The sequence below is a fragment of the Globicephala melas genome, chromosome 5 (genome assembly GCF_963455315.2).
Source record: "Globicephala melas chromosome 5, mGloMel1.2, whole genome shotgun sequence".
NCBI lineage: Eukaryota > Metazoa > Chordata > Mammalia > Artiodactyla > Delphinidae > Globicephala > Globicephala melas.
The window spans coordinates 71435119-71461390 of record NC_083318.1 but is presented as its reverse complement, the minus strand read 5'-3'; the positions used below and the strand labels follow the sequence as shown (position 1 = coordinate 71461390).

The following is a 26272-nucleotide window of genomic DNA, read 5'->3' as shown; positions in this document are numbered from 1 at the left end:
AGCTTTTGACATGCTTGCTGGACTCACACTAGAGCCCTAAGTGGTCATGTAAACAGTCTAATGGCCCTGAGCACGGAGCCCATACTCACCCAAGGAGAGACACAACGAGGTCCTGAAACTAAAAGCCCTGGCCAGCCCCAGCCTAGCTCCCTGCTGTTTCCACTCCATCCAACATCTGACTGCAAACCTAAGAGACCCAGCGTGAAATCACTCAGCTGAATCCTTCCTTAATTCCTGATGCATAGAAAAACGGAGAAAATAAATGATTGTTGTTTTAGGCCACAAAGTTTGGGGATGATTTGCAGCAGTAACTAACTGAAACACTATGTTTCTGGTAGAAATGTAATACGAGTAAGTATAATTTAGATGAGACCACAATTTCATTTTCCATTCACCTGAACCAGAAATATTAGGTTAATAATGAAGAAAGTACACCAAACTTTTATTCCCCTGGAATTTGCAAATTTTTCAAACATTGCTTTTTTAAGGCATTGAGCTATTCACTGTATTCTGCTTTACCTGAGTCACATTCATCATATCATCATTAAATATTCAGATGACGATTTCCTATCCCTACAAAACACCATTTACTTATAATTGTACTTAAATAAGACTGCAAACAATAAAACCATAAAATCAATGAAGATGCATGTTCCTTTATATTTTATTTACCATAAAGAGAATACAGCAAACACTGGAGTAAGGCTTTTTAATAATTTCTGATGTAAAGTTTAACACTTAAAATTATGTTTGCTCGCCCCCCCCATTCAACATGCAGATTTCATTTATTTCCAGATACAGTGATTCTAGAGCATTACACTCTCTGTTTTATAACAGAGCATCCTTGCCCTGTTAATACAATTTCACAAACTGTGTACAATCATGGTATACTACCATCATTCAAAGAGTTCCCCCAAATGAATACATTCACACAATATGAACACTAAAATGTAAGTTTTTAAGACATCATCTTCATAAGCCAAACCACAAAAACCCAGGTTCTAGTTTTAAATGTGTTTATGAAGACTGCTGCTAAGCTCAAAGCATGCAGATGTTCATGACCACCTAGATGAAGCTGGATATTGAAACTCCTTCAGTAGGTCCAATGATGCAATTTTTCACTCATCCCAAGTATCTCCATATTTGTTTACTTTGACTAGGAAAAAAGCACAAATAATTGATGATTCCAAATAGTAATAAGTAAAAGGCACTATTTTATGTTTGCTATTATTATGATTTAAAGTTATGTTTCTCTCTGATTTGAAAAAATGCACATGAGAGTCAAACTGTAATTATAAAAGGGGGCTGGCTAGACTTTTGTGAACTGGAGGTTAGACATAAATTCTAATGCACTGTATCAAGACCTTTACATAAGTATTAGATCTGCATAACAACCTTATAAAGAAAACACAATCCCCATTCTAAGGAAAACAGATTAGTAACTTGCCCAAGGTACAAGCTTAATCAAACAGGTAGAACCGAAGTTTGGACACAGTTATGTTTAGGTCCAAAGCCTGGGTGCCTTTACAACTTTACCGCCTAAGTGAGTGTGGTATACATTATAGCACATACAAAAAAGTTACCAGCAAATGAAAAGTAACAACAATGATAAACATTTGAATGTTGTTCTTCACAAAAATATAGTAATAGAAATGGTCAGATTTGATTAATTTAATCTCTCCTAGGAGCTGAAATACCAGTACAAGAAGGAAATGCTCTCCAATATTCTTCTATTTTATAAGAAATTATATTTTCAAACATGTTTTTCTGTCTTTTCTACTCTTACTTTTAGCTTCTCTTCTACATAGCCTTCACCTGTGAATTATACCTCTTCAGAAGTATTCATAACAATGTGAAGAAGCAGTTATCAAAATATAACTAGGGACCCCTTCCCCAAGACTCTTTCAGTAAGTCTATGAAGTCAAAAGTATTTCGTTATTATACCAAGACGTTATATAAACTTTCCCCTCATATTCTGCCTTTTCCCCTTGCTTTCCTTCCCTCATGTGTATAAGGCAGAGCTTCTGGCAGAATTCTCATGAAGCTACATGATGTGTAGTGACATCACTGCTCTGACAGCTAATTGAAAATGTGCTTAGGTATTTAAAATTTCTGCCATAATTTCTAATTAGGTAAATACCAATAAATATAATCCACATAAACTGAAAACTTTTAAGTGACACTTTCTGACATAGTGAATCTACATTGTACTGTCAAATTTGTCTAGATTCTAAAACAGAACATCCTAGAAAAATCACAAAGTGTTTCATAACTGTTTTTTCTTTAAATTATATAAAGTGCCAAAAAAAAAATCAACTTTCTTTTTACAAAGAAAAAAATTCTTTCACTTTACTGTGTCACGTAACAGAACTTTAAGACTGTTCACAGCCAAAACCACAAATGTCCAAATTCAACGAATGCCACACATCTACAATATTCCCTTTTCTTAGTCTTGACATACAATAGAAATGGTTACAAAAATGAGAAAACTAACTGCCTGCCCTCATGGAGCTTACAGTCTAAATCCTCAAATTAATTAGCAGAACAGAGTACTGGTAAGTCTTTACATATTACAGAGTAATGACCACTGAATGCATAAGGTTTACATTAATTTTTTTTTTTTTTCTTGCGGTACGCGGGCCTCTCACTGTTGTGGCCTCTCCCGCTGCGGAGCACAGGCTCTGGACGCGCAGGCCCAGCGGCCATGGCCCACGGGCCCAGCCGCTCCGCGGCATGTGGGATCTTCCCGGACTGGGGCACGAACCCGTGTCCCCTGCATCGGCAGGCGGACTCTCAACCACTGCGCCACCAGGGAAGCCCTACATTAAATTTTTTATGACAAACATTAACAAATATCATTGATTACAAATCTATTTTAAAGGTGTAAAAAACAACAATAACATGACAGAGGTGGATCACTGTTATAAAACAGATTTCTAAATGAAACAACTACTAACAATCAGAAATAAAACTGGCTCTAAAGGAACGATCATAATAAAAAATACTAAGGATTTTTATTTATTTTTGCATCCTCTGTGGCATACTGTCTCAAGAAGGTACCAGGGACCTATTCCCTCCTTTGATTTTTAAAGTAGTAAATAGAAAACCTTTAAACAATGACACATCTTCTAAAATTCCTCAAGAAAGACATCATAAAATTCTATATTGAAACAGCTTCAAACCCCTATTCAAAAATGACCTCTTCTGTTAGCGGTACGTTTTTGGTATCAGAAAATTTACTTTGGGTAATGCACAGCTGTTCAAAAAGGACTTAAAAGAAACTGTCATTTAAAAAATCTGTATATATTAATTAATTATAGAGTAAAAGTACTGTTAAAAAAAGTCAAACTCATTTTTTGGAAATGCCCTAAAAGCTGGTTTGTAAGGCATATAACTCTATCTTGACTTCACAGATATGATATAAGAAAATCATTTCATTACTCAATCAGGACTCTGTGGTTCTGCCACAAGTGGCATTACAGCCACTAGGTCACCAGGTCTGGTTTTATGCAATAGATGCATCATTTGAAAAATGATATCAGTTCCCAGGGTGGCTTCTCATAAGGGAAAATAGTCAAATGTTTGTATAATTTCTACACTGTATTACAAAACTAGTCTTACCGTCTTAAGTTATACTACTATTTGGACTTCATTATTTTCTAACACAAAATGGCCTTTGGAACACTTGAAAAAAGGAAGACCTAATAACTGGTAAGTAGCTATTCTCTAAAAAAAAAAAATGTTATTTTGGTTAATTGCTTGAGGCATTAAATCACACGTTAGTATAATTAAAGTTTTTAACTAATGCTGCAGTTTCCAATCCTAAAGCGTAAAGTGATTCAGACTAGACTATCATACCTTCTTTTTTTGGCATTCTTTCCTGCATAGGCCTGACTGAGGGGTCAGTCTTATGTGTTAAAGTAACTTCATATGACTCTCTGTTCTTATTCCTTAATTCCTCATATGTTATATTTTTTCTTTTAGGACTTTCTTCAATGTTGGGATCAGGTCCTAAAACAACAAACAGTTAATAAATGGTGATAAAAGGATGGAATAAATCCAAAAGCAGCTAAATTTTACAAATATGCTCCTTACTTACAAAAAAAATAAAGTAAAACAAAGGATCAAATTATTACCAGCATTCCAAAGGTACTGTATTTTCCCCAAGGTAATTATAAAACTGAAATCTATTTCCTCTTATACTTTGAAGCTGTTATTTCTAAAATTTAAAATATAAAAAAAATTTAAAACTAACCATGGCCAGAAGAAGAATGGATATAATATAAACCAGCACAATTCACTCATTAAAATGCCAGTGTTCTAAACTGGGAAGTTATTCATACAGCTTATATAAGTAAAGAGAAATACTTTCTACTAGTGACAACTGAACAAAACTTGACATAGTATAGATTTTATTTAGTAATATTTCCATAGCTAAATGTTCCTGTGTCCAGAGTCCATATATGCAAACAACTCCAGTTATTAAAAAGATATTTACCTTACCCTCTTTATATTTAAATAAAAACACTTGAAAATAGCTATTGAAAATATTACATAGCCTTTAATCAGAGTATACATCATTTTCATATTCAGGTCTAATGGATGCAATACTGAGGCAGAAAAAAGTGGCAACTTTTACCTGGAGAACCAGCATTTATTCTTTCTCTCTCCCAAAGAAAATCAAAGTATGATTATGTATTATCAAAGAGCCAAACACTGATATAAAAATAAGGAAATGGTTATTCTTAATACTGGTTGACAGGACCAAATATTGAACATAGTTTATAAAATAGACAGTCAGCAAGGAAGGCCATATAAACATTTTTAAAGAAATTAACTAATGCTAACATAACATTCAGTGAACTACTTAACTTACAAAATCTAACAGACCACTCCAAAAGTAATATTTTTCAGAGGTTTTTAATGAGACAGAAATTGTGCCTATAATTTTAATAATATAACCATATGAATTTTTTGTAAGTGGTACTATTGTGCAACTCAATGGTAAGATCCCAGTGAATAATCACAATTTTCAAAGCAACATAACTATACACTGAATGCATTCAACTACAATCTTTTACTACAAAATACACTTGCACTGATACAAAGCAGAGAGGATTTAAATTTCTAATTAGTTCTAATATTATAGAGCATGGTTGAAAACCATATTTTTCTTGCTAAAAAAGAAAAGTATTAAAACTGTATACCGGGTTTAAAAGCACTTTGCATTTCATTAGTAATAAGTAATTATTTAACTCATTTCCCTTCACCATAAATGATATTTTTTAAATTCTGAAGGGAACAGTATATACTAGATTAGTAGTGAGGAATTCTAGGTTCTCATTCCCACTCTGCCGACATTTAATGAATGTCCTTGGGCAAATCACTAAACTTCTTTGAGTCTTCATTTTCTCAATTGTGAAATATGGAAGTTTGAACTAGATGATCTATCACTAAAGTTCCTTCCAGGTCTAATACTTTTCCTTACCAAAAAGAAAAATATTTCATTGTTCTGAAATTCTGTGACAAATAATGAAAACATAAATTAGATAGAAGATTAGGGAGAATTTTTTCCACTTATAAAAGCCAAATGAAAATATCTTGCATTGTGTAGGGAGCATGATTTACTGTAAAGAGCTGGAAGGAACAGGAAAATGTAAAAAAGTGTTGATTTAAATCTAACTGTAACACACTACCTACAGTCTCATAGCAACTATGAAAGAATGCTTTCTGCTTTGAAAGATTAATAACTCTTTCAATTCCTGGTAAGAGAAAGCAGAGGACAAACAGGACAAACAAAAAACGAGGATGTCCTGGTTAAGGGAGGACTGCAGCTGGGGCAAAGCAAAGGAGGCCACTGTGGGCCCATGTGGGGAACTAAGAGCGGCAATCTTGAGTTAAACAAGGGGGGGTCAGAGTAGCAGAGCATGGATGGATGGATGGCTGCAGTGAAGGACTTAAAATATATTAGAATTTGGGCCTTGCTGTAGTCTGTGGGCAGATACCAAAGGCCTTTTTGTCTGTTTTCATTTGGCAAAGAAATTATGTAATGTGGAATGAAATTTTCTAATGGAAATGCAAGGAAGGATGCAAGACATAGCAAGTAAAGAGTTGGTGCCTGGCTAGAATAGAAGTAGAATGGATTTGAACTTGGGAGACTGGGGAAACGGGAGATGCAGTGAGGGACAAGGACAGCTGACTCTGGAGATAAAATAATGTCTTTAACCATTCTTCCTAAGCTGCCTACCTCCTTCCCTTTCTGACTAATCAGATGTCTTTGTTTCCAACCATTCAGGAAAAAAAAAAAGTTAGTTGAGGATTAAGAGACTATCAACAACTTTCATCCACTTAAGAATCTCTAATTTTCTTAACTTCCATTCTCTCCTGTCTCTTCAGTTAATACCCCCCTCACCAACCTGGACTCTTGCTCTAAAAGCAGCACTGTCCAATACAATTTTCTATAATGATGAGAATATTCTATATCTATATCTGCACAGTCCAACACAGTAGCCATTAGCACATACAGCTACTGAGCAATTGAAATGCTGCCAAAGCAACTGAGGAACTGATGAATTTTCAATTTGATTTGATTTTAATTAAACAGCCTCTTATAGCTAATGGCTACTTTATACCCTGACCTACCTAGAACACTTTCCACATCATTTGGAACCTTATTTGACCTATAACCAATGCCTCTCTTTCCACTATATCCCCTCCCTCCTTTTAACCTACATATAGAATCAAATCTCTCCTGTCTTCAACAAAAGAAACGAAGACCCAAATGTTCCTTTAACCTTGTTTATTGCCCATAGTTACTGGCTGATTGTACTTATTTCAAAGCACACATTTCAAATACTCTATGAGGTCGACAATCCCTTCTCCAAACCCTCAGGGTCAGAAATACTTCAAAATTCAGAGTTTCTCAGATTTTAGAAAAACATTACCATATATATCCCTTATTACTTAATGTCCATTGAAGTAGCAATGAATAAGCAAACACAGTATTTCTACAACAAAATCTAGAAAAAAATTGTACTAAGATAAATAAACATTATCAATAGAGTTATATCAGTTTAGGTCAGGGCTTAAAATGAGTTCAGGTCAGTTTTTTTTTTTTTTTTTTTAATTTTTATTTATTTATTTTTGCAGTACGCGGGCCTCTCACTGTTGTGGCCTCTCCCGTTGCGGAGCACAGGCTCCGGACGCGCAGGCCCAGCGGCCATGGCTCACGGGCCCAGCTGCTCCGCGGCATGTGGGATCCTCCCAGATTGGGGCACGAACCCGTGTCCCCCGCATCGGCAGGCGGACTCCCATCCACTGCGCCACCAGGGAAGCCCTCAGGTCAGATTTTTATCACTAATTTAATTATTTAAAAACCTGGTTTTTTAAAAAGCATTTTGGATTTTAGGTAAGGAACTGTAAACTTGTGTTTTCTGTTTTTAATTCATCTTTCACTGCAAATTAGACTGAAGAAAGCAAGCAAGGAAGGAAGCAAGAAAGCAAGCAAGCTAGCAAACATTTGTTGAGAGCCTACTACTTTGCAGGCATTACTTCTGATTTCTGTATTTCATCTCACTCCCAAAGTTCTTTAAGGGTATTATCATCTCCATTCAAGAGATTAAGAAACGGCAGGGATCACAAATTACAAGTTACTTGCCTAGAGTTACAATAGCTAGCAAATGTCAGTAATTCATATCCAGGCCTTAATCCAAAGGTTTCACTTAACAGTATGTGATCTTCAAAACTAGTATTTACACAAACTTCACAAAGCACTTTCACATGGATTTTCTCACTTGACAACAGTTCTGTAAAGCAGGTAATTATTATTTTTCTCATATTACAAAGAAGCTAAAGTGGCCTTTAAGACCACACTACCAAGTGTAACATTTTTAAAGCCTCTCTGTGGCACAGTTTATCATTTCTTCTTTGCTATTTCACTAAACACGGTTAGTATTTTCAATTAATGGAACATATTAATAATTTATTCTTATATTTCTATATGTTCTAGCAGACAAAGAGTTTCTCAGGGCCAAGAACTAGGTCTTATTCATCTTTATTTCCATACCTAGCAGAGTGCCTGATACCTATTAGACCTCAAAAAATGTTGAGTGAAGGGAGAATGAATTCAAATGAACAACAGAGCAAACAAACATGCTGAGTTTAGGCTGATGGTGGAACATATAGGTGATATCCAGCAGAAAAGGTCGTCAAATAAAGTTTATACATACGTTGGACCATAAAATGCTGAAATTCATTTCAAGAGAAGTTTCTACCTTGGGCAATATGATCAGTAATACCAGTGGGAGTAGATTCATTCATAGAAGCACTGAATGGAATTGGCTCATAACGAGGAAGCACCTCTCTTTCTATGTTGTCTGCTTCTGGGGATGTCACAAAAGATGAATGACCACTCACATTTGAGTCATATTTTGGCTTCTGAGAATAGTACCTGTAAAAGAAAATCATACTGTATAAAAAACACGGGTTATTGTCTATACCTTATTTAAAGAAGTGTGTTAAGGTATGAGAACTAGTCATTTTCTAAAGGAATCATATAATTTTAACATAGTTATTTAAAACAGTAAAATAAAGTCTGTTTCTGCCACAAAAACATTAAAAATATCTTCTGATCCACTTAAACAACTTAAAAATTGTCACTCTTACTATAGAGAAGAGAAGATATATATCCAATTTTCTAATTATTAGGCTTTAGACATCATTGTAATGTGTTTAAAGTTCTTGGAAAGAAAAAGTACTTCAGATCAGAAAATATGTCCATTTCCCACATTAATTGGGAAGTTACTTCCACAGGTAGCAGTCCATATAAACACTATTTTGCTGAAGTAGATGTAAGTAATACTAGCTTTCATGGGACTTATGCTGCTTGCCATTTATGATAGGACAATCTACCAAATCTACTTAACCACCTTATTATTTATTTACCTACCTATCAAGACAGACAGATTCATTTATCTATACTTACACAATTTCCCTACAATTGTAAACAACAGAAGGATTACAAAGCTGAAATCTGTTAAGAGATGGGATTGATAATATTTGGGAATTCAAAAAAAAAGTCAAATATAGTAACCAAACGTGTTTGACAAATTAAAATCTCTCATTCTGGGACATGAACTCGCAGTAGAATGCAACTCTATACTTAAAACAAAAGTAAACAAATCTTGTTCTACTTTTGAAAACAAAATTAGCTTCAGCTTGCAGCAAAATGACAAGTTTCAAATGTTCCTTCAGTTAGGCCATGTTTCATGCCCTCAATTACGGCAATATCTAGTTATAATTTTTTATCTAAAATGAAAAACCTTTAATAAGATCTGAATGGCCTACCCAGTTGGTGAAGATCGTCGTGTCTGTCCTGATCGTAAAGCCTCTCCAAGAGGGGAATTCTCAAGATTCTTGAACTTCTCTTGGCAAGTTTTCACATAGGAAAGTTTTCCAGCAAAGTATCCCATGATGCAAGCAACTTTTAGTAAAAATAAACAAAAAGTGTAACTCAATATGCCTCTTTAGACAAAAACCTTTTCTAAAAGAACATTTTAAAAAATGTGGTTCTTGGGCTTCCCTAGTGGTGCAGTGGTTGACAATCTGCCTGCCAATGCAGGGGCCACGGGTTCGAGCCCTGGTCTGGGAGGATCCCACATGCCATAGAGCAACTAGGCCCGTGCACCACACTACTGAGCCTGCGCGTCTGGAGCCCGTGCGCCACAACTACTGAGCCTGCGTGTCTGGAGCCTGTGCTCTGCAACAAGAGAGGCCATGATAGTAAGAGGCCCGTGCACCACGATGAAGAGTGGCCCCCACTTGCCGCAACTAGAGAAAGCCCTCGCACAGAAACGAAGACCCAACACAGCCAAAAATAAATAAATAAATAAATAAATAAATTTTAAAAATATATGGTTCTAAATATGTCTTTGGTGTGGAAAAACTGGGATTTCCTGAAATAATGGAAAAAGTACCATATTAAATCACATTCAGAGTTCACAAAAAGATTCGGTAGATATAATTCACTTTCACAAAATAAAATAAGTTAAAATAAAGCTGCTGTAAGATAAATTCTACTTTACTAATTACTTTATTAATACAGATTGGAAAAATGTGGTAACAGTATAATGGAATGAAGAATCAAAACAATACAGTTCTAGCCTGGTCACAAGGATTTAGGCCATTTCATTCCTTATAAAATGGGAATCACACCATTTGCCCAGCTAATTTCATAAGATTATTTTTTAAATCAGGTGCAACAAATGCCTTAAAATAATATATTATGAAGTGTACCTAAATATGGCTATTGTTGCATCTTTATTTAATAGAGACTACCCTGGAAAGATTCATAGAAAGTCTCAGGTACTCTTTTTCAGGGCAATTTAGTATCTCTTCTATCAACCATATTATAAAATGTAAAGAAGCTATGCTTATAAATGTAAGTTATGTTTATTTACTGATTGTAAATTAAAGAGGTTTTTAAAAATTATACTTTATTTTAAAATACACTTTATTTTTATTTTTATTTTTTTAAATACACTTTATTTTGATTAATCAGAATAGCTGGACAACTTTCCTTCCTCACAGACCAAGAGTACTTTCAAATTTTATATCTTTAATTATATAATTTAAATTATTATATCTTTAATATAATAAAGATATAATTATTTAACAAAATAATTTAAAATAGTTCTATTGCATTATAAAAAGAGAAAAAAAGCCTCTTTCAAGTAGCTCATGATTTTTAATTCTAACAATAAAATGCCCAAGTAGTCCATTTGATGAAAAGCTTAAACAAAATGATTTGTTATACTCCAATAAAGATGTAAAAAAAAAAAATACATTACAAATAAAAGAATACTTGATATCAAAAAAAAATGATTTGTCAAAACAAATAACCAAATAACTGTTATTAGTAACACAAAACATTTGATAAAAGCTAGTTATTTTACTTAGGTAGAAAAGCTAAGAGAACTAGTATTGTTCATACTTACATATAAGTTTAGGGATGGAACCATATTTGGGATGACTTGAAAGGATTCCTAAAGATAAAACAGTAAATATTTCTGAGTAACACTGTTCCATTTACATAATTAAGATGTTTTATCTTTTACTGAGGTAAAAGAAAAGCTTTATGCCAAGTTTATGCTAAGAGTATATAAGAGAATGGCACAGAAATTATGGTTAAAAAATACAAAGAAACTACTTCTGCTAGTCATTATCTGGTCTTTCATAATGTGAGACAAAAGTAGCAATAAGTTTAGCAGTGCAGTATAAAGTAAGATGTATCTATTTCTCAGCAGCTTTGAGCGACCCACAAAGATACAAGGAAAGATCAGTGCAGATGATCTTTAAACATCTGATAACATTAGCTCTTTCCATAACACCAAAGAAGTCTGAAGCTATTTAAAAGAGAATTCAACATCAAGAGAAATATGAAGAAATCAAAAGACTAATCTATTAGAATAGGTGAATTTAGCAAGATCACTTGATACAAGGTTAATATACAAAATAAAGTAAAAACAAAAATGAACAAAAAAACAGAAAAAAAAAAAACAAGAGGGACCGCAAAAAAACAGAAAAAAAAAAAAAAAACAAAAATGAAAAAATCCGCTATATACCGGGAACAAACAAAACCCCCAATATTTTAAAAACTACAATTTATTATAGCACCAAAAAACATCAAAGCCCCAGGAACAAATCTAATGAAAAACATGAAAGATCTTGAAAACTACAAAATTTACTGAGAGAAATGAAAGCCAAGTAAATGGAGAAACACACCATGTTCATGAACTGAAAGATTAAATATTGTAAAGATGGTAATTCTCCACAAACTCACCTATAAATTCAATACAATCCCAATTAAAATCAAAGAAAGTGTTTCCCCAAATTGAAAAGCTTATTATAAAATTCATGTGGAAACACAAAGGGTCAAGAAAAACCAAGGCAATATTGAAGAACATAACGGAGAACTGACTACCACCAGATACCAATATCTATGATAAAACTATAGTAATTAAGGCAGTGTGTTGTAAGTACAAGAACAGATAAACTAATCAAAATCAGAAGAGTCTAGAAACAGACCCACACACACAGTCACTTGATTTATGACAGAGGTAACACTGCACTGCAGTGAACAAAAATTAGTCTTCAAAATATAGTGCTGGGTCAACCACATATCTGTATGAGGGAAATATGTATCAAAACTAGAAACTACACTATCAATCAACATACAAAAGGATGGATAAACTGCTATGACATATTCACACAGCAGAAAACTGTATGCAATGAGAATATATAATTTACAACTACATGCAACAATGTGGATGAATCCAGTGATGTGCTGGTAAACCAGCTCTCCAAATAAAAGGCCCTGATTTGTAATGTTAGTCGATTTCTGTGATGAAATACCTGCCCCATGACCAATTTCAAGCTAGCAATGGTTTAAAAATTCGCTTGCCAAGTTCCTGAAATTTTAATAATCAGCTCTCTGGAGCTGGTACAAGCCAGTTTTAGCATACTACTGGATGAATCTCACCATGTTGAAAGAAGGTACACAAAAGATTGTCATCATGTATATATAATTTTATGATTTAATTTTATATAAAAATAGACAACAGATTTATGCTGTTAGCCTCAGTTCCTTCATTGTATAAATGAACGGAGATGATGAGAAGAAAAGGGAGGATGGTAACAATATCTACATTTATACAAAAAAGTCGTTCCTTTATTCTGTCACCAAATAGCTACAGACCACTTACAACACACAGGCACTACACCCTAGGAAGCAGGAATATAACAGTAAACAAGACACTCTCTTTACCCTCAGAGTTTACAGTCTAGAGAGTGAATGAAGACAAAAAGAATATGGTGTGATGGTTGCTATTCATCCACTCAAATACAGACATAAGTCGAAGATATTGCAGGTTGAGTCCCAGAACCACTGCAATAAAGCAAATATTACAATACAGCAATCACATAAATTTTTGGGTTTCCCAGTGCATATAAAATTTATGTTTACACTGTACTATTTAATGTGCAATAGCACTGTCTCTAAAACAATGTACATACCTTAATTAAAAAATACTTTGTTTATAAACGCTAACCATCATCTAAGCCTTCAACAAGCTGTAATCTTTTTGCAATAGTAACATCAAAGGTCACTGATTACAGATCACCATGACAAATATAATGAAAAAGTTTGAAATGTTGCAAGATTTACCAAAATGTGACACAGAGACACAGAAGTGAACAGATGCTCTTGGAAAAATGGTGTCGATAAGACTTGCTCAATGAAAGTTGTCACAAACCTTCAATTTGTAAAAAAATACAGTATCTGTGAAGCTCAATAAAATGAGGTATTCCTGTATGTGAGTGTCTACTAGGTGCACTATGCCCTGTCAGGTGCCAGAGACAGCCCATATTCTAAAGGGAAGTAGCAAGGATGGAGGCAAATACATTTATTGAAACTAATGTAATACTCTTGGCAACAAATGATTGCATTAACTACAACGGGAGTGCAGATGGAGACAGTTTACAGAAATATTTAAGAGCTATACTAGAGAATGGACATTCGTTGGACAAAGCAGGTAAAGGATAGAAATGAAAAATAATGTCTCAGTTTCCTGGATGGAGAGTATTGCCATTCAGACATAGGGAAAATGGAGGAATTAATTTATGGAGAAGTGAATTCAGTTTGGGATTGAACTTGAGTTCAATCTGAGGAGCCTGTAGGAGGGCCATCCATGTGGAGATATGCAGAATATGATTCTGGAGCAGATTATCTAGGTTAGAGATAATGATGGGGATTTAGAGCAATAAATGGTCACCGAAGCCCATATTATTGCTGGATACTAAATAGACTAAAAACTCAAAGGCAAAGTAAAACTCTGAAGAACAACACAAGTGAAGGAAGAAAACCCAGACTACAATGTAAGTACCAAGAGGTCGTGGGTTTTTGTCTTTTAGTGCTATATACCAAAAACAGTGTATAGTGCTTATCAGACACTCAAAAAACATATGAAAAAAATGGAGAAGTTGCCTGAGACAGGAGAAAAACCAGAAGAATGTGCTGTAATGGAAGCCATGGGAAGAGAACATTTTAAGGATTGGTTAAAATTGTATAATGGTCAAGAACAAAAACTATCCATTGACTTTAAGCAACAAAGAGGTTGTACTGGTAAGAGTTTTAGTACATGTCAGACTACATGCACAATCTATGACACAGACTGCAGTGGGCTGAAAGAAATAAAAAGTGAAGTGCTCAGGACTTCCCTGGTGGCACAGTGGTTAAGAATCTGCCTGCCAATGCAGGGGACGTGGGTTCAATCCCTAGTCCGGGAAGATCCCACATGCCTCGGAGCAACTAAGGCCATGTGTCACACTGAGCCTGCACTCTAGAGCCCGCAAGCCCTAGAGCCCGTGCTCCGCAACGAGAAGCCACTGCAATGAGAAGCCCGTGCACCGCAATGAAGAGTAGCCCCCGCTCGCCGCAACTAGAGAAAGCCCGCACGCAGCAACGAAGACCCAACACAGCCAAAAATAAATAAATAAAATAAATAAAATTTTTTTAAAAAGTGAAGTGCTCATTCATGAAGTCTGGCTTCAAATGCAGGAGCAACTGTAAAGGGATATAAAAGAAAATTTTTCTTTTTTATGTTGTCAAGTTAGAAATGACCTGAGCATGTTTAAATGTTTTGACAGAAAAGGAATGAGTAGAGTGGGAATAGCTAAGACTATGTAGAGTATGACCCTGTGGATAAAATCATACACAAAATGTTAGGCGTTTTGATTAAATGCAAATTGTTTTGGTGGATTCTGAACTCCTTTTCTAAAGTCTCTCTCAATTTTATTTTTTTTTTGAGATTGACTTCTTAATTAAAACACCTCACCCCCCAAAACACAAGAACCCAGTACAGTTTCAACAATACTGAAAGCCCTTAATTCTGGGAGATAGTTACATGAGTGACATATGACTCAATATTCTTTTCTGTGTTTTTACTCAAAGTATCAACACCCCAACAACAAAACAACCCTAATAAAAATATAAAGGTAACATGTGACACGCTGTATAGAAAATGTTATTCCACACATCAGGTTAAGTCATTTTCAACAGTTTATCCCTCCCAAAAAATGGATTATAAATTCCACTGAAAGGCTCCAGGCTCAGCCACTATGAACAATTACAGAGAAAGATGTTTATCACTGTTGTTGTTCATGGCATGACTTTTGCAAATGAAATCAGAGGCAGAGATCACCATTGATGTCAAGTCAAATAATCACCAGATGGTGACTAGGAGTCCAAGAGGATTTTGGCTGTTGACAGAATAATCTGTCACCTCAGTACTAGGTCCTGATATTTTCAGGAGGATTCATGTGAAGCAGTTATACTCCAATAAAGATGTACTCAAAAAAAAAAAAAAAAAAGGTGTGTGTGTAACTAGAAAAAGGGAATTTCTCTGGATTGGTTATGTGTATAACTAGCTACATGTAGGAGCAAGGCATTCCCAAACTAGGGAAAAAACCCAGCAATGGTATGATTTTATTGTTGAAGATATAAGATCTAAGTGAGTAGGTACAATCTGACCCTTCCAATTTTTACTGCTTCTGCCTTACCTTCAAGCTGTCCAAAGTCTCCTACTCTATGTAATCCCCAAAGTTCCAAAATTTTCTCTTCTTTGTAACCTTTTCAAAATTACCATTTCTCCTGGTTCTACCTTAGCTATACGTTTTCATTCCTCCCTGCGTGACTCTGCCACTCTAGCCATGTCAGTCTCCTGACTGCCCACCCAAATAGTCATGCTTATTCTTCTGATAACCAGGTCCCTCCTTCCTGAGATATTTTTCCATCTCTTTTAATCTAAATCCTGCCCATCTTCAAAACCCACTTCTTTCAAGAAATTTTCCTTCATTACAGTACCTCTGCAGAGATCTTCTTTGAAAACCTACAGCTCTTGGAGTCTCTACCGCAAAACTTAGAAGCTTATTAAATATTTAAATTATATTCTCCATTTGCTTCAACATTGCATTCACAATGTTTCCTCACATGAATCACTAGCAGCTCTTAATTTCTTTTGTATAATCCACCCCCGCCCCCAGGTCTAGCTCCAATCATTAATGACTGACAAGACTAAGATAAATAAAATGGGCAGTACAATAACAGACACTATAATTTCTCCAGTCCTAAGTTTTTCCTTAAAAGTAATGTGACTAGGGACTCCCCTGGTGGCACAGTGGTTAAGAATCCGCCTGCCAATGCAGGGGACACAGGTTCGAGCCCTGGTCCGGGAAGATCCCACATGCTGTAGAGCAACTAAGCCTGTGTGCCACAACTACTGAACCCGCGCTCTAGAGCCCGTGAGCCACACTACTGAAGCCCACGTGCCACAACTACTAAGCCCGCACGTCTAGAGCCCATGTTCTGCAACAAAAGAAGCCACAGCAACGAGAGGCCCGTGCACCACAACGAAGAGTAGCCCCCGCTCGCCGCAGCTAGAGAAAGCCGCATGCAGCAACGAAGACCCGACGCAGTCAAAAAAATTTAAAAAAAAAAAAGTAATCTTTTTTTTAAAAGAAAAGAACTTTTTTTAAACAGAAGTAATAAAATGTCTGTTTCACACTATAGAAACAATTCTAGTCTATAAAACAAGCTAGTCCTAAAAGACAAGTAAGAGTATATTACAAATAAGAGTATATATCTTGATTTGTTTGCCTTTTTAAAATTCCTGTCATGGTAGCACATTGTAATGAGGTTCTTTGGGAATTCTCCAAACAAAAACAAAATTTTACCTCAAAAAATCCTTCTATTTCCCTCCAAAACTACTTTTTCTCAACTAGTTGTGTCAATACTACTCTCTAAGTACTTCATACTGCTAATATGAAAAGGCTAAAACTTCCTATCTTAGTAACATTTTAGGAGGAGCTAGTTAATTTAAAGAACAGTTTTCTAGAATATATAAAGGCCATCCTAAGGTAGCCATCCTTTTCTGGAATACCTTCTAATTCCCATAAATTTGTAACTTATTTATTACAAAATAAATGTAATGAATATTTCTACTGCTTAGACTACTAAATTTAAAGATATAGAGACTGATACATTTAATACCCAAACTCAACTTCACTATTTAAACCAATAGAATTTTGGACAAGGACAGACCCTCACTCCCCCCATTATTATAAGACAAAGCTGGTTGAGGGAGCTACGGAACTCCTAGTCTTTAAACTGGTACACAAGAATCAGCTGGAGCTCTAACTCAAAGACTCTGATTCAATAGGTCGGAGATGGGGCCCATGAATCTGCATTTCTTATAAGCTCCTAGGTGATAAGTTGTATGGATGGTCTACCTAGACCAGGTTTGTCTCTCTGCCTTCCTGTAAACTACCACTGGCTTTTAGTTACTTTCTTGCTTATAGTGTTAATGTTGCTACAGTGCTACAGTTAATGGACATCAAATCCTCAAATTTGATATGTGAGTCTGGGTTCATGGAGACAACTCTTCTGATGTTGTAGTAATTTTTTAGTGATAATTTTTAATATGATACATTACCATATGTCCTTTATCTAAAGATCAGGAAAATAACACATAAAAACACGATGGTATCCAAAGTGCTAAACAAAATCAAAGTTTAAAATATTTACCTTTACTAATCAATCCTTGAGTAATCAACATACTTGTTGCAGCCAAAGGTACAGCTATAAGGGGAAAAAAAGTTTGTCAACACCAACAAAAGGAAAAGATTTTGTCTGAGTTCATTAGGATAGATAAATGTATATCAGTAAAACCAGTTACGAAGTTATGTTGCAAAATTAAGATCTTTAAGAGATTTCTCCACTTTTCAAAGCTGTACTGTATATACTCAGGGAAATATAAAACATATTTTAAATTTAAGAAAATATGACAAATTATTAAACAGTATAATTTAAGAGCCACCCAGATTTAGGATCTAAAAAAGCCATTCACTAATACCATCAATTAAAACAACATAGAAATAGTGACCAAAAGTTACTTCCGGAGTTAACAGGGGAAAGAATTAATGATGAGGGAAGCAAGAGGCATATTACAAACTGCTCAATTCCATGTACCATGCTAAGTGCTTTTGGTACATTATCATTAATTTTTACCACATTTCTATAAAATGGGTATTATTATTATTATTATTACTATTATTACAGATAAGGAAACTGAAGCTTAGAGATGTTAAGTAATTTGCTCAAGGCCACACAGCCACTTCAATGACAGATTCCAGATTCCAAAGAATTATGTCTGATACTAGATCTCAAGTTTTATTACACTGAGTGAACCGATACACAAGACATATTATTTGCCCAAAATCATATGGTGATTGGGGCAAGAATTAGAAAGCATATATTTTAAATACTAATGCTCTTTCTCCTAAACCAGTGAAATCTGTGAAACTAAATGAAAATATGACATATATATGCATATTAACCCAGAGTGAAAAATCCAAAGCTCTCATCATAATCTCAAAGGGGCCCATAATTTAAGAAATCAGTCTTCTACACCCACAGTGCCCAACAGAATTTTCTTTGACGATGAGTGCAGTCTATATCTGTGTTTTCCAGTCAGATAGTGTGCAGGAAAGATTTAACGTAACAGCTCTAAAACTGCTTTCCTTACAAAGGCCTGCTTTCAAGGTTGGTCCTTAGCTTATATTTGGGAGCTTAACTGGTAAACTGATATAAATCTTTACCTGAATGATAAGTGGCTCACTCTGTCCAAACTGCTTGTACAAGTACAGTTCATACTGAACACTTCCTTTCCTTCTGGAAGTCTGGAATTTTGTTACCTGCTAGGCCGAGGGTGCCCATGTGGCGAGACCCCGATAAAAACCGTGGGTGCCAAGTCTCTAATGAGAATCCTTGGTAGGTAACACTTCACATGTGTTACTACAACATGCAACTGGAGAAATTTAGCACGTTCTTTCTGTATGACACCACTGGGAGAGGACTCTTAGAAGCTTGTGCCTGGTCTCCTCTGGATTTCACCCACACTCCTTTCCCTTTGCTGATTTTCCTTTGTATCCCTTCTGTTGTAAATTGTATTAAACTGAAATAGCTACATGTGGCTGCCACACTGGAGAGTGCAGTTTCAGACTAGGGGTTGGGAAATGCTCTGTAAAGAGCCACGTGGTAAATATTTTAGGTTTTGTCGGCCACACAGTCTTTGTCCCAACTACTCATTTTAAAGCAAAAGCACTGAGACAATCCATAAACAAATGAACACAGCTGTGTTCCAATAAAACTTTACTTATGGATGCAAAAATAGGAATTTCACATGTAATGAAATCTTCTTTTGACTTTTTTCAATATTTAAAAATGTAAAAACCATTCTTAGCTCATAGCCATACACAAACAGATTTGGCCCTTGGGCCATAGTTTGCTCATCCCTGGTCTAGACTGTACGTGGGCAATTTAAGAACCAAAATCATTAAGCATTTGAATTATTAATATTCACGATTAAAATCCATAACTCGAGAACAGGGCATTAGCTTTGCCATCAGACACAATTCGCAGAAACCCTAAGGTTTAAATCCCTGCTCTATTACATACTAACAGATTTTACCTTTGCTAGAAGAATGATCTAATGTAAGTTGGTTAAAATGCCTTCATATACCATTAATTAAGGTTTTTCAAAGGATAATCTTTTAAAATTATAGCATCAGTACAATTTGCAATCATTTTTCTCCTTCAGCCTGGTTCAAGGACTGCAACATGAAGAACTGAAGAATCATATAAAGGTAAAAGGCAATGAGTTCGTTGGCCATCTCTACAATGGACAATATTTTCCCCATTTCACTTCTTAGGTCAAGATGGCACAATGCAAAGAGTAATAGTCTGGTTAAGGAGATTCAAGTACTAGTTCTGCCATTCACCACTATGTCTTTGCATAAATCTCTTAACTTCATGTTATAAAGGGTAATGGATTAGAACTAAGGTCTCTTTCCAACTCATATATTCTGTCACAGAAAAAGAGAATGGCAAAATTCAAAGAGACTTCAGAGATTATCTAGTCTTCATCCTAATCAGAGTAAACTGATATCCAGAAAAAACAAGTCACTTGCTCAAAGCAACACAGATGGTTAGTTTGTGGTAGAGCTTAGATCAAAATCCAAGTCTTCTAACTCCCAAGTCAGTGGCCTTTTCCACTGTACAATGACTCCCATTCCAGAGTCTATTAAATAATGTTTCTTTAGGCAAATCAATAACACTGCTGACCAAATGCTACTTTATATTATGACCATGGCTCCACTCATATCCAATACAAGGACCCCTAAAATTCCTTTAACTCTTCTCTTACACTAGCAAAATGCTTCTCTAAACTCATAATTGTTTTCAATTGAAACTTTTACTCCATTGATCACAAAAGCACTAACATCCATTTAATAGCTTAACACTTATAATAAGTTAAATTGAATTAATTAATCCCATGAGATAGGTTAATATTATCCCCATTTAACAGATAAGGAAACTGAGGCATACAGACATCAAGAACTTCTCCAAAATCTCACAGCTAATATGTGATGGAGCTATAATTTGAATCCAGAGAGTCAGGCCTCAGAGTCTATGCCCTTATAAGTCACTACACTGTCTCATTCGGAAACCAGTAGCACACATGTATGAAATATTCACAAAATAAAAGATGCATGAAACAAATATGAATTCATACACCTTCTCAGCAATTCCAGAGGTGGAGAACTACTGTTACATACAATACACATTAAACTAAGCCTTTTATGTAGATTCTTTCATTATCTTTATGTTTGGGCAGATACAACTAGTTGTACTCCTTTTCATCCTTCTAACCCATTCTGCACACTGCTAACTAATGTTCCTTTAAAAATTTACATATCATCCCCTTGGCCTAAGAACCTACAATATATAATGAATCAAACTTTTAACTCCTTGCTATTATGTTTATTTTCTACCCCCGACAAAAGAGCTCTGCTCCAATCCGTTCAGCCTCAAGGCTCTAGTAGAGATCAACTTATTGTAGACTCTGCCTTTGCTAACTATCCCTTTCATCTAAATGCTCCTCCACCATTCTTCATTTGCCTGAAGTCCTATTAGTTAAGTCTCATTTGTTTAACAAAGGCTTTTTTTTAGCTAAATCGATTCCAATTAATTGATCTCTTTTTAAAATTCCTATTGCTGTATGCACTTAATCTTCCTCAGTGTTTCATGAGTTAGCTTTGTCTCAACTACATCATAAAACTACTTTAGGACGAAGACTTCCAAGCACAGTACCTTACACACTGTATGCATAAATACCAGGCTGACACACTGTATGCATAAATACCAGTACCTTACACACTATATGCATAAATACTAGTACCTTACACACTATATGCATAAATACCAGGTGACTGATCCTTGTCACCCTCTCCATCCTGCTTTTTTGTTAGAATTACCTTCTTACCTGAAAGGACTGCAGTGACCTCATGAAGCAACAACAGGGTTCTATTCAAAAGGAAAATTATGTTTTGTGTTGCTTTCAACATCTTTGTATTTAAAAAATAAAATCCTCATGTATATGGTCTCTAGTTAGAAATCAAGAGCTGGTAGTGTAATACCATTTCACAACGATAAAACAGAAACTAACCAGTTTTTATCGTATAATGGTTAAAAGTTTAAGAGTTAAAATAATAAGCCTGTTTCAGACAGACCTGGCTTCAAGTCCAGACACCACTGCTTACCAGCTGTGGAACACTAGATAACTCCTTTAACATCTCTAAACCTCAATTTCTTCATCTGTAAAGTAAGGGTAATAGTAATAAACCTTATTGGGTTATTTTTATATAACCCATGTACACTCAGTAAATGCTATTACTATTACCAACAAAAATACTTCAGGGTCTTGGAAACAGTTCTAGAAATTATTACTTTAAGATGCACACAATTCTGATCATTTCATGATATATGCAAATGTCAAACCACTACATAGTACACTTGAAACTAACATATTATCATGTATCAACTACAATTCAATTTAAAAATTTTAAACAAAGAAATAAAACGTGTTCAACTCTATTTCCTTAATCAAACCCTTTTACCAATAATCACACTAATGCCAAAAGTCTGCCCATTTTTTCTATGTGAAATCATTATAATTTCAGGTACTAAAGGTCAAATTTTGTTGATTAGAAAATTTAACTTACATCTGAACCAGAAGCTTTCATCACTGCATTCTGCAAAGACTCTTCTTTCTTCCTCTGTTGGAATGTAATCAGCCCCTATGTCTTTTCACCAAGGAAAATTGGCAAACATTAGAACACCCATGGAAAAACTAAGTCTAAAAATACCATAGTCTAAACATTAACAAAGTATACCATTTTTTTTACTGAAGAAATGGAATAAGTGGCTTGTAAACTTTTAACAAATTTTGACTTCAAACATAAAATTAGTGCTACTGTTCTACTGGCTATGTAGTCCGGACTGCCTACAAAATGAGCTGGGTCCAGTGCAAAATCAAAATTTGGGACCCTCTGTTCAAATTATTAAGAATTTAAAGATGCCACAGTAGATCATTAATGGGTCCCTGTATAACTGCACAGGTCACACACCCTTGAAGCCAGCCCCGTGGCTACTGTTATTCAAGGCAGTGAAAATTTCTCTACACGAAAAGTGCTTCTAATTGTAAATACTTAATTGATAGTTACGGGGAATTGGTCTTGGAACTTCTGCATTCGGCTCTCCAAAATCAGCCCTTCCATTCATCTTTCCTGCATGGAAAACATTTCTTGTTAAGTATTAGAAACGACTGAGATTGGCCAAAGTAAATCAAGGTATAGCATCGTAAAATTACTAGTCTACGTGACAACCAATCAACAAATATTTACTAAGTACTTCTACATCTGAAGTACCTAAAAAGCTGCCTAAATAAAAAAGTCACAAACCTATTAACTATTTTAGAACTAGTCACTAGGTCCTGTAACTGAAAAAGAAAAGATGTCTTGTAAGTATTTATCAACTGATTATATCAAGTTAAGATAAAAGGTTATCAATTTTTTAAAAAGACATATATTTCTTCTGGAGGCTGGTTTATTTCACATTATCCTATATTTGGATTCTCTCAGAAATATACGCCCAATGATTAGGATAATTCTCCAAAAAGAGGAAGAAAAATCCCAAGTCTTTTCTGGGCTTCCATTTTTAGAAATGCAATTATCATCAGGAAACCCCCTCTACAAAGCAGTACTACAAAAAAATGAAATAACAAAGACGTCATATCGTTCTCCCTGCGGTGGGAAGCTAACAGCACATTCTGTAGCCTCTAAACTTTCCTCCCTCCCCAAACAGACACCTATAAAAATATACAAGATATAAAAAATGCATAGCATTTCAAGAACATACACTTTATTTATCATTATTTTTAACCCATGCGTCCGACCTTAAGAGACCAATAGATTAGATAGCTACGCATTTTACAGAATGTTCACACAGGATCGTGTTTACTCCCATCTTAAAAACAATGTAAATGAAAACAGGAAACGTCATACGCGATGAGAATAGCAACTGCGGCCCCTCCACAATTCACTTACTCAATAACTCATCACTGAGGGCCTACATGCCAATCCCTTCGCTAAGAAACAAGATCAGAAAGGGCAAATGAATTCATGGATGGATGGAGACTGCTTAATAAACTACTTATACCCTAGAACAAACGTAAAAGAAAACAATGGAAACCTCTTACTTCTCCCAACAGAGAGACTGCTAGGGTTGACAAGACCCCTTCACACAACATCATTTTAATCTCCTAATCCCAAAGAAAAAAACCGCATTAAGAGACCGTCGATTCCTGCACCCCATCCCCCGCCCACCGCGTCTCCCACCTGCAACACCTACGCACATCCGTCACCATGAATTTCTCCCATCCACACCCCCTAGACACGCTCCCTCACCAACCCTGGTCACAGGCACCCAGGAGCCCGAGACCCAAAGGATCGCGATCGGCCCACCCTAGCAGGAGGGAAAATGGCGGAAGGTGCAGGGGAGCGGCTGCCCGCGCAGAGGTGGTGAGTGGGTAGGTGGGGGGCGGAACGGGGCTTTCTGCGTCACCTCACCCACCTCCCGACGACAGCGGCGGGCCACAGCGCGGCGAGCCCGGACGACCAGGGGCCGAAGGCCCAGAGGAGACCCGAGAGGGGTCGGTAGGGGGAGGGAAGGGGGTGCAGGAAACGCGCAGGACCACAGCGGAGTTGGGGGTGGGGAGCGGTCAACAACGCGACCGCCTAGAACTCACCCAGATACGGGCTCAAAATGACCGCGACCCGGAAGCACTGGCGACCTACGGAAGGAAATGACGTCAAGACCTCCTTGCGGAGTCTAAAGGCGAACAGCTTCGGAATATCTGCGTAGAGCTGCGTTAATCTTCGCCGTCCTCTTCGGTTTGTTCCTCCACCCTCCCCCCCTCCCGGCGGCGCTCGCGAGCTGCACTGCGGCTACGCGTTCGCCCACTGCGGACCCGAGCCCCCCCGCCCCCGTCCCCGTCCCCCATACCCTTCCTGCACCGGGGAGGCTTGGCTTTAGGCAGTTGGGACGGGCTGCCTTGATCTTCCAGTGACCGGCTGGCAGCCCCCTTTAACCGCTTGTTGAGAGCGACTTTTCTTAGCTTTCTCTGCTTTTAGGCTTTACGTAGTTCATTTATTTGAGTCTCTAGGCTAAGTAGTAGCGAGTAATTATTAAACATGCGCACTTGGCTGGCTGGCTGACTTTTGAGCCTAGCTTCTTCCTAGTTCTAGAAACCTCAGGCATGGTACGTTATCGCTCTCTCTGAGCCTCAGGTTTTTCTCATCTGGAAAATGGAAATACGACCTACCTCATAGGTTTGTTAGGATTAAAGCAACACACCTAAACTAGGCTTTAGCGCTCAATGTTCTCTATTAATGAAAGTGTTTGTATTTGAGTGCGGGGCTGCGGGCTTCTGTTGGTCAGACCGTGCTGTCGCACTCAGCCACCATTCATTCATTCTACAAATATTTGTTGAGTGCCTGCTGTGAGCCAGATACTGAAAGTTATTGGTCATTCAACAGTGAACAGTCGGCCCTATCCCTTTGTTTGATTAACTCCGAAAAACCTCTCCGATATCTTTACCTCTTACTGAGCCCCACTGTCACCAGCCTCATTGCATCTTTTTCACTGCCTCAAATTTATTCTCCCACAGACATATTTCAGAGAGACAGCCTATGGTGATGGATCTGAAACACAAATCCAATCCTGTGGTTGCTTCCTTAGCGCCTTTTGATAGCTCCCATCATGCACAGAATATCAGGCCCTTTCATGGCTTGGCCTCTGTCCTCTTGAGCCTCACTTTCTTCTATTTTAGTGTTCACTGTAGAAACGCAGCCTGCAGCCCTTTGTACTCACAGTTCCCTGTGTGCTGTTGCTCCTGGCATAACCATCCTTCCTGCCTTGTCAATGCTATTGATATTTCGAATCCTGTTTTTCCATTACCTCCTTTGTGAAGCCTTCCCTAAAACACACCCTAAGAATTAATTACTCCTTCTTCTTACTACCTCTTTACTTTGTACATACTTCTATCAAGGCAGTGTTGTTCTGCCACTGTATTGCGATCTTTGTGCTTACTTCTGTCTCTATCACAGAGCTCCTTTCAGACGGAGACCTTGGCTTATAAATCGTTATAATCCCAAATAAGATCATCAATATTAATAATTAATATTCATTTTGCTCCTGGGACATGATAAGCTGGTTCTGGGCTCAGGGCCTTCGCAATGGCTGTTCCTGCTTCTGTAACACTGTTCCTCCAAATGGTCACATGATTTCTTGTCTGTCGTTGCACCAGGTGTCACCACATCTGAGGCCTTCCCTGATCACCCAATTAAAATAGCTCCCCAGTCACTCTCCATGTTACTCCATTTATTATTTTCATAGAATTTATGCTCTAAAACAATTATTTGTCTAATCTCTCTCTCTCTCTCTCTCTTTTTCTCTTTCTCCCCACTCACTAAAATGAAAGATCCATAACAGTAGGAGCCTGTCTGGCATCAAAATGATTGGCACACAGTATGAAATCAATAAATGTTTCTTAAATGAATTTGAGTACATTTTTTATAAAAGAAGAAACAAAAATAGGAAAATTAGAAGACATAGTGAGCTTTATGCTGAAGCAAAATATCCTCTTTGCTTTCTGACTAGATTGTAAGGGTACAGAATCCAATTTTGTCATATTCTTTATACTTACTAAGCCAGGCCTAACACTTGGCACATGGTAGAAATTGATGAGTATATTTTCTG

At 36.5% G+C, this 26272-nt stretch overlaps 1 protein-coding gene across 6 annotated transcripts; it reads right to left on the bottom strand.

The window, feature by feature from the left end:
* Window positions 1-632: 632 nt before the first annotated feature.
* Window positions 633-24387, bottom strand: OCIAD1 (OCIA domain containing 1). 6 transcript variants are annotated; one of them, XM_030880503.3, is made up of 9 exons: window positions 24261-24387; window positions 22678-22740; window positions 22177-22257; window positions 17639-17692; window positions 10995-11042; window positions 9346-9481; window positions 8274-8449; window positions 3859-4011; window positions 633-1156 (listed from the first exon to the last, which is right to left on the bottom strand). In XM_030880503.3, exons 2-9 carry the CDS (start codon window positions 22733-22735, stop codon window positions 1119-1121), a joined length of 744 nt encoding a protein of 247 aa, XP_030736363.1. In that variant the 5' UTR covers window positions 22736-22740; window positions 24261-24387; the 3' UTR covers window positions 633-1118. The 6 variants fall into 6 exon arrangements, with proteins under 6 accessions (XP_030736363.1, XP_030736362.1, XP_030736355.1 ...); XM_030880502.3 differs by lacking the exon at window positions 24261-24387 and adding an exon at window positions 23924-24042; XM_030880495.3 differs by lacking the exon at window positions 24261-24387 and adding an exon at window positions 23851-23945.
* Between the last annotated feature and the right edge of the window lie 1885 nt (window positions 24388-26272).

Bases quoted from the DNA above. Each gene is read 5' to 3' on its own strand.
- OCIAD1 (XM_030880495.3), bottom strand. The intron at 17,693-22,176 runs GTAAGTTAAATT...TTCCCCTTATAG, and splicing joins TGAAAGCTTCTGGTTCAGAT to CTGTACCTTTGGCTGCAACA. The intron at 8,450-9,345 runs GTAGGCCATTCA...TTTCTTTTACAG, and splicing joins CGACGATCTTCACCAACTGG to GTACTATTCTCAGAAGCCAA.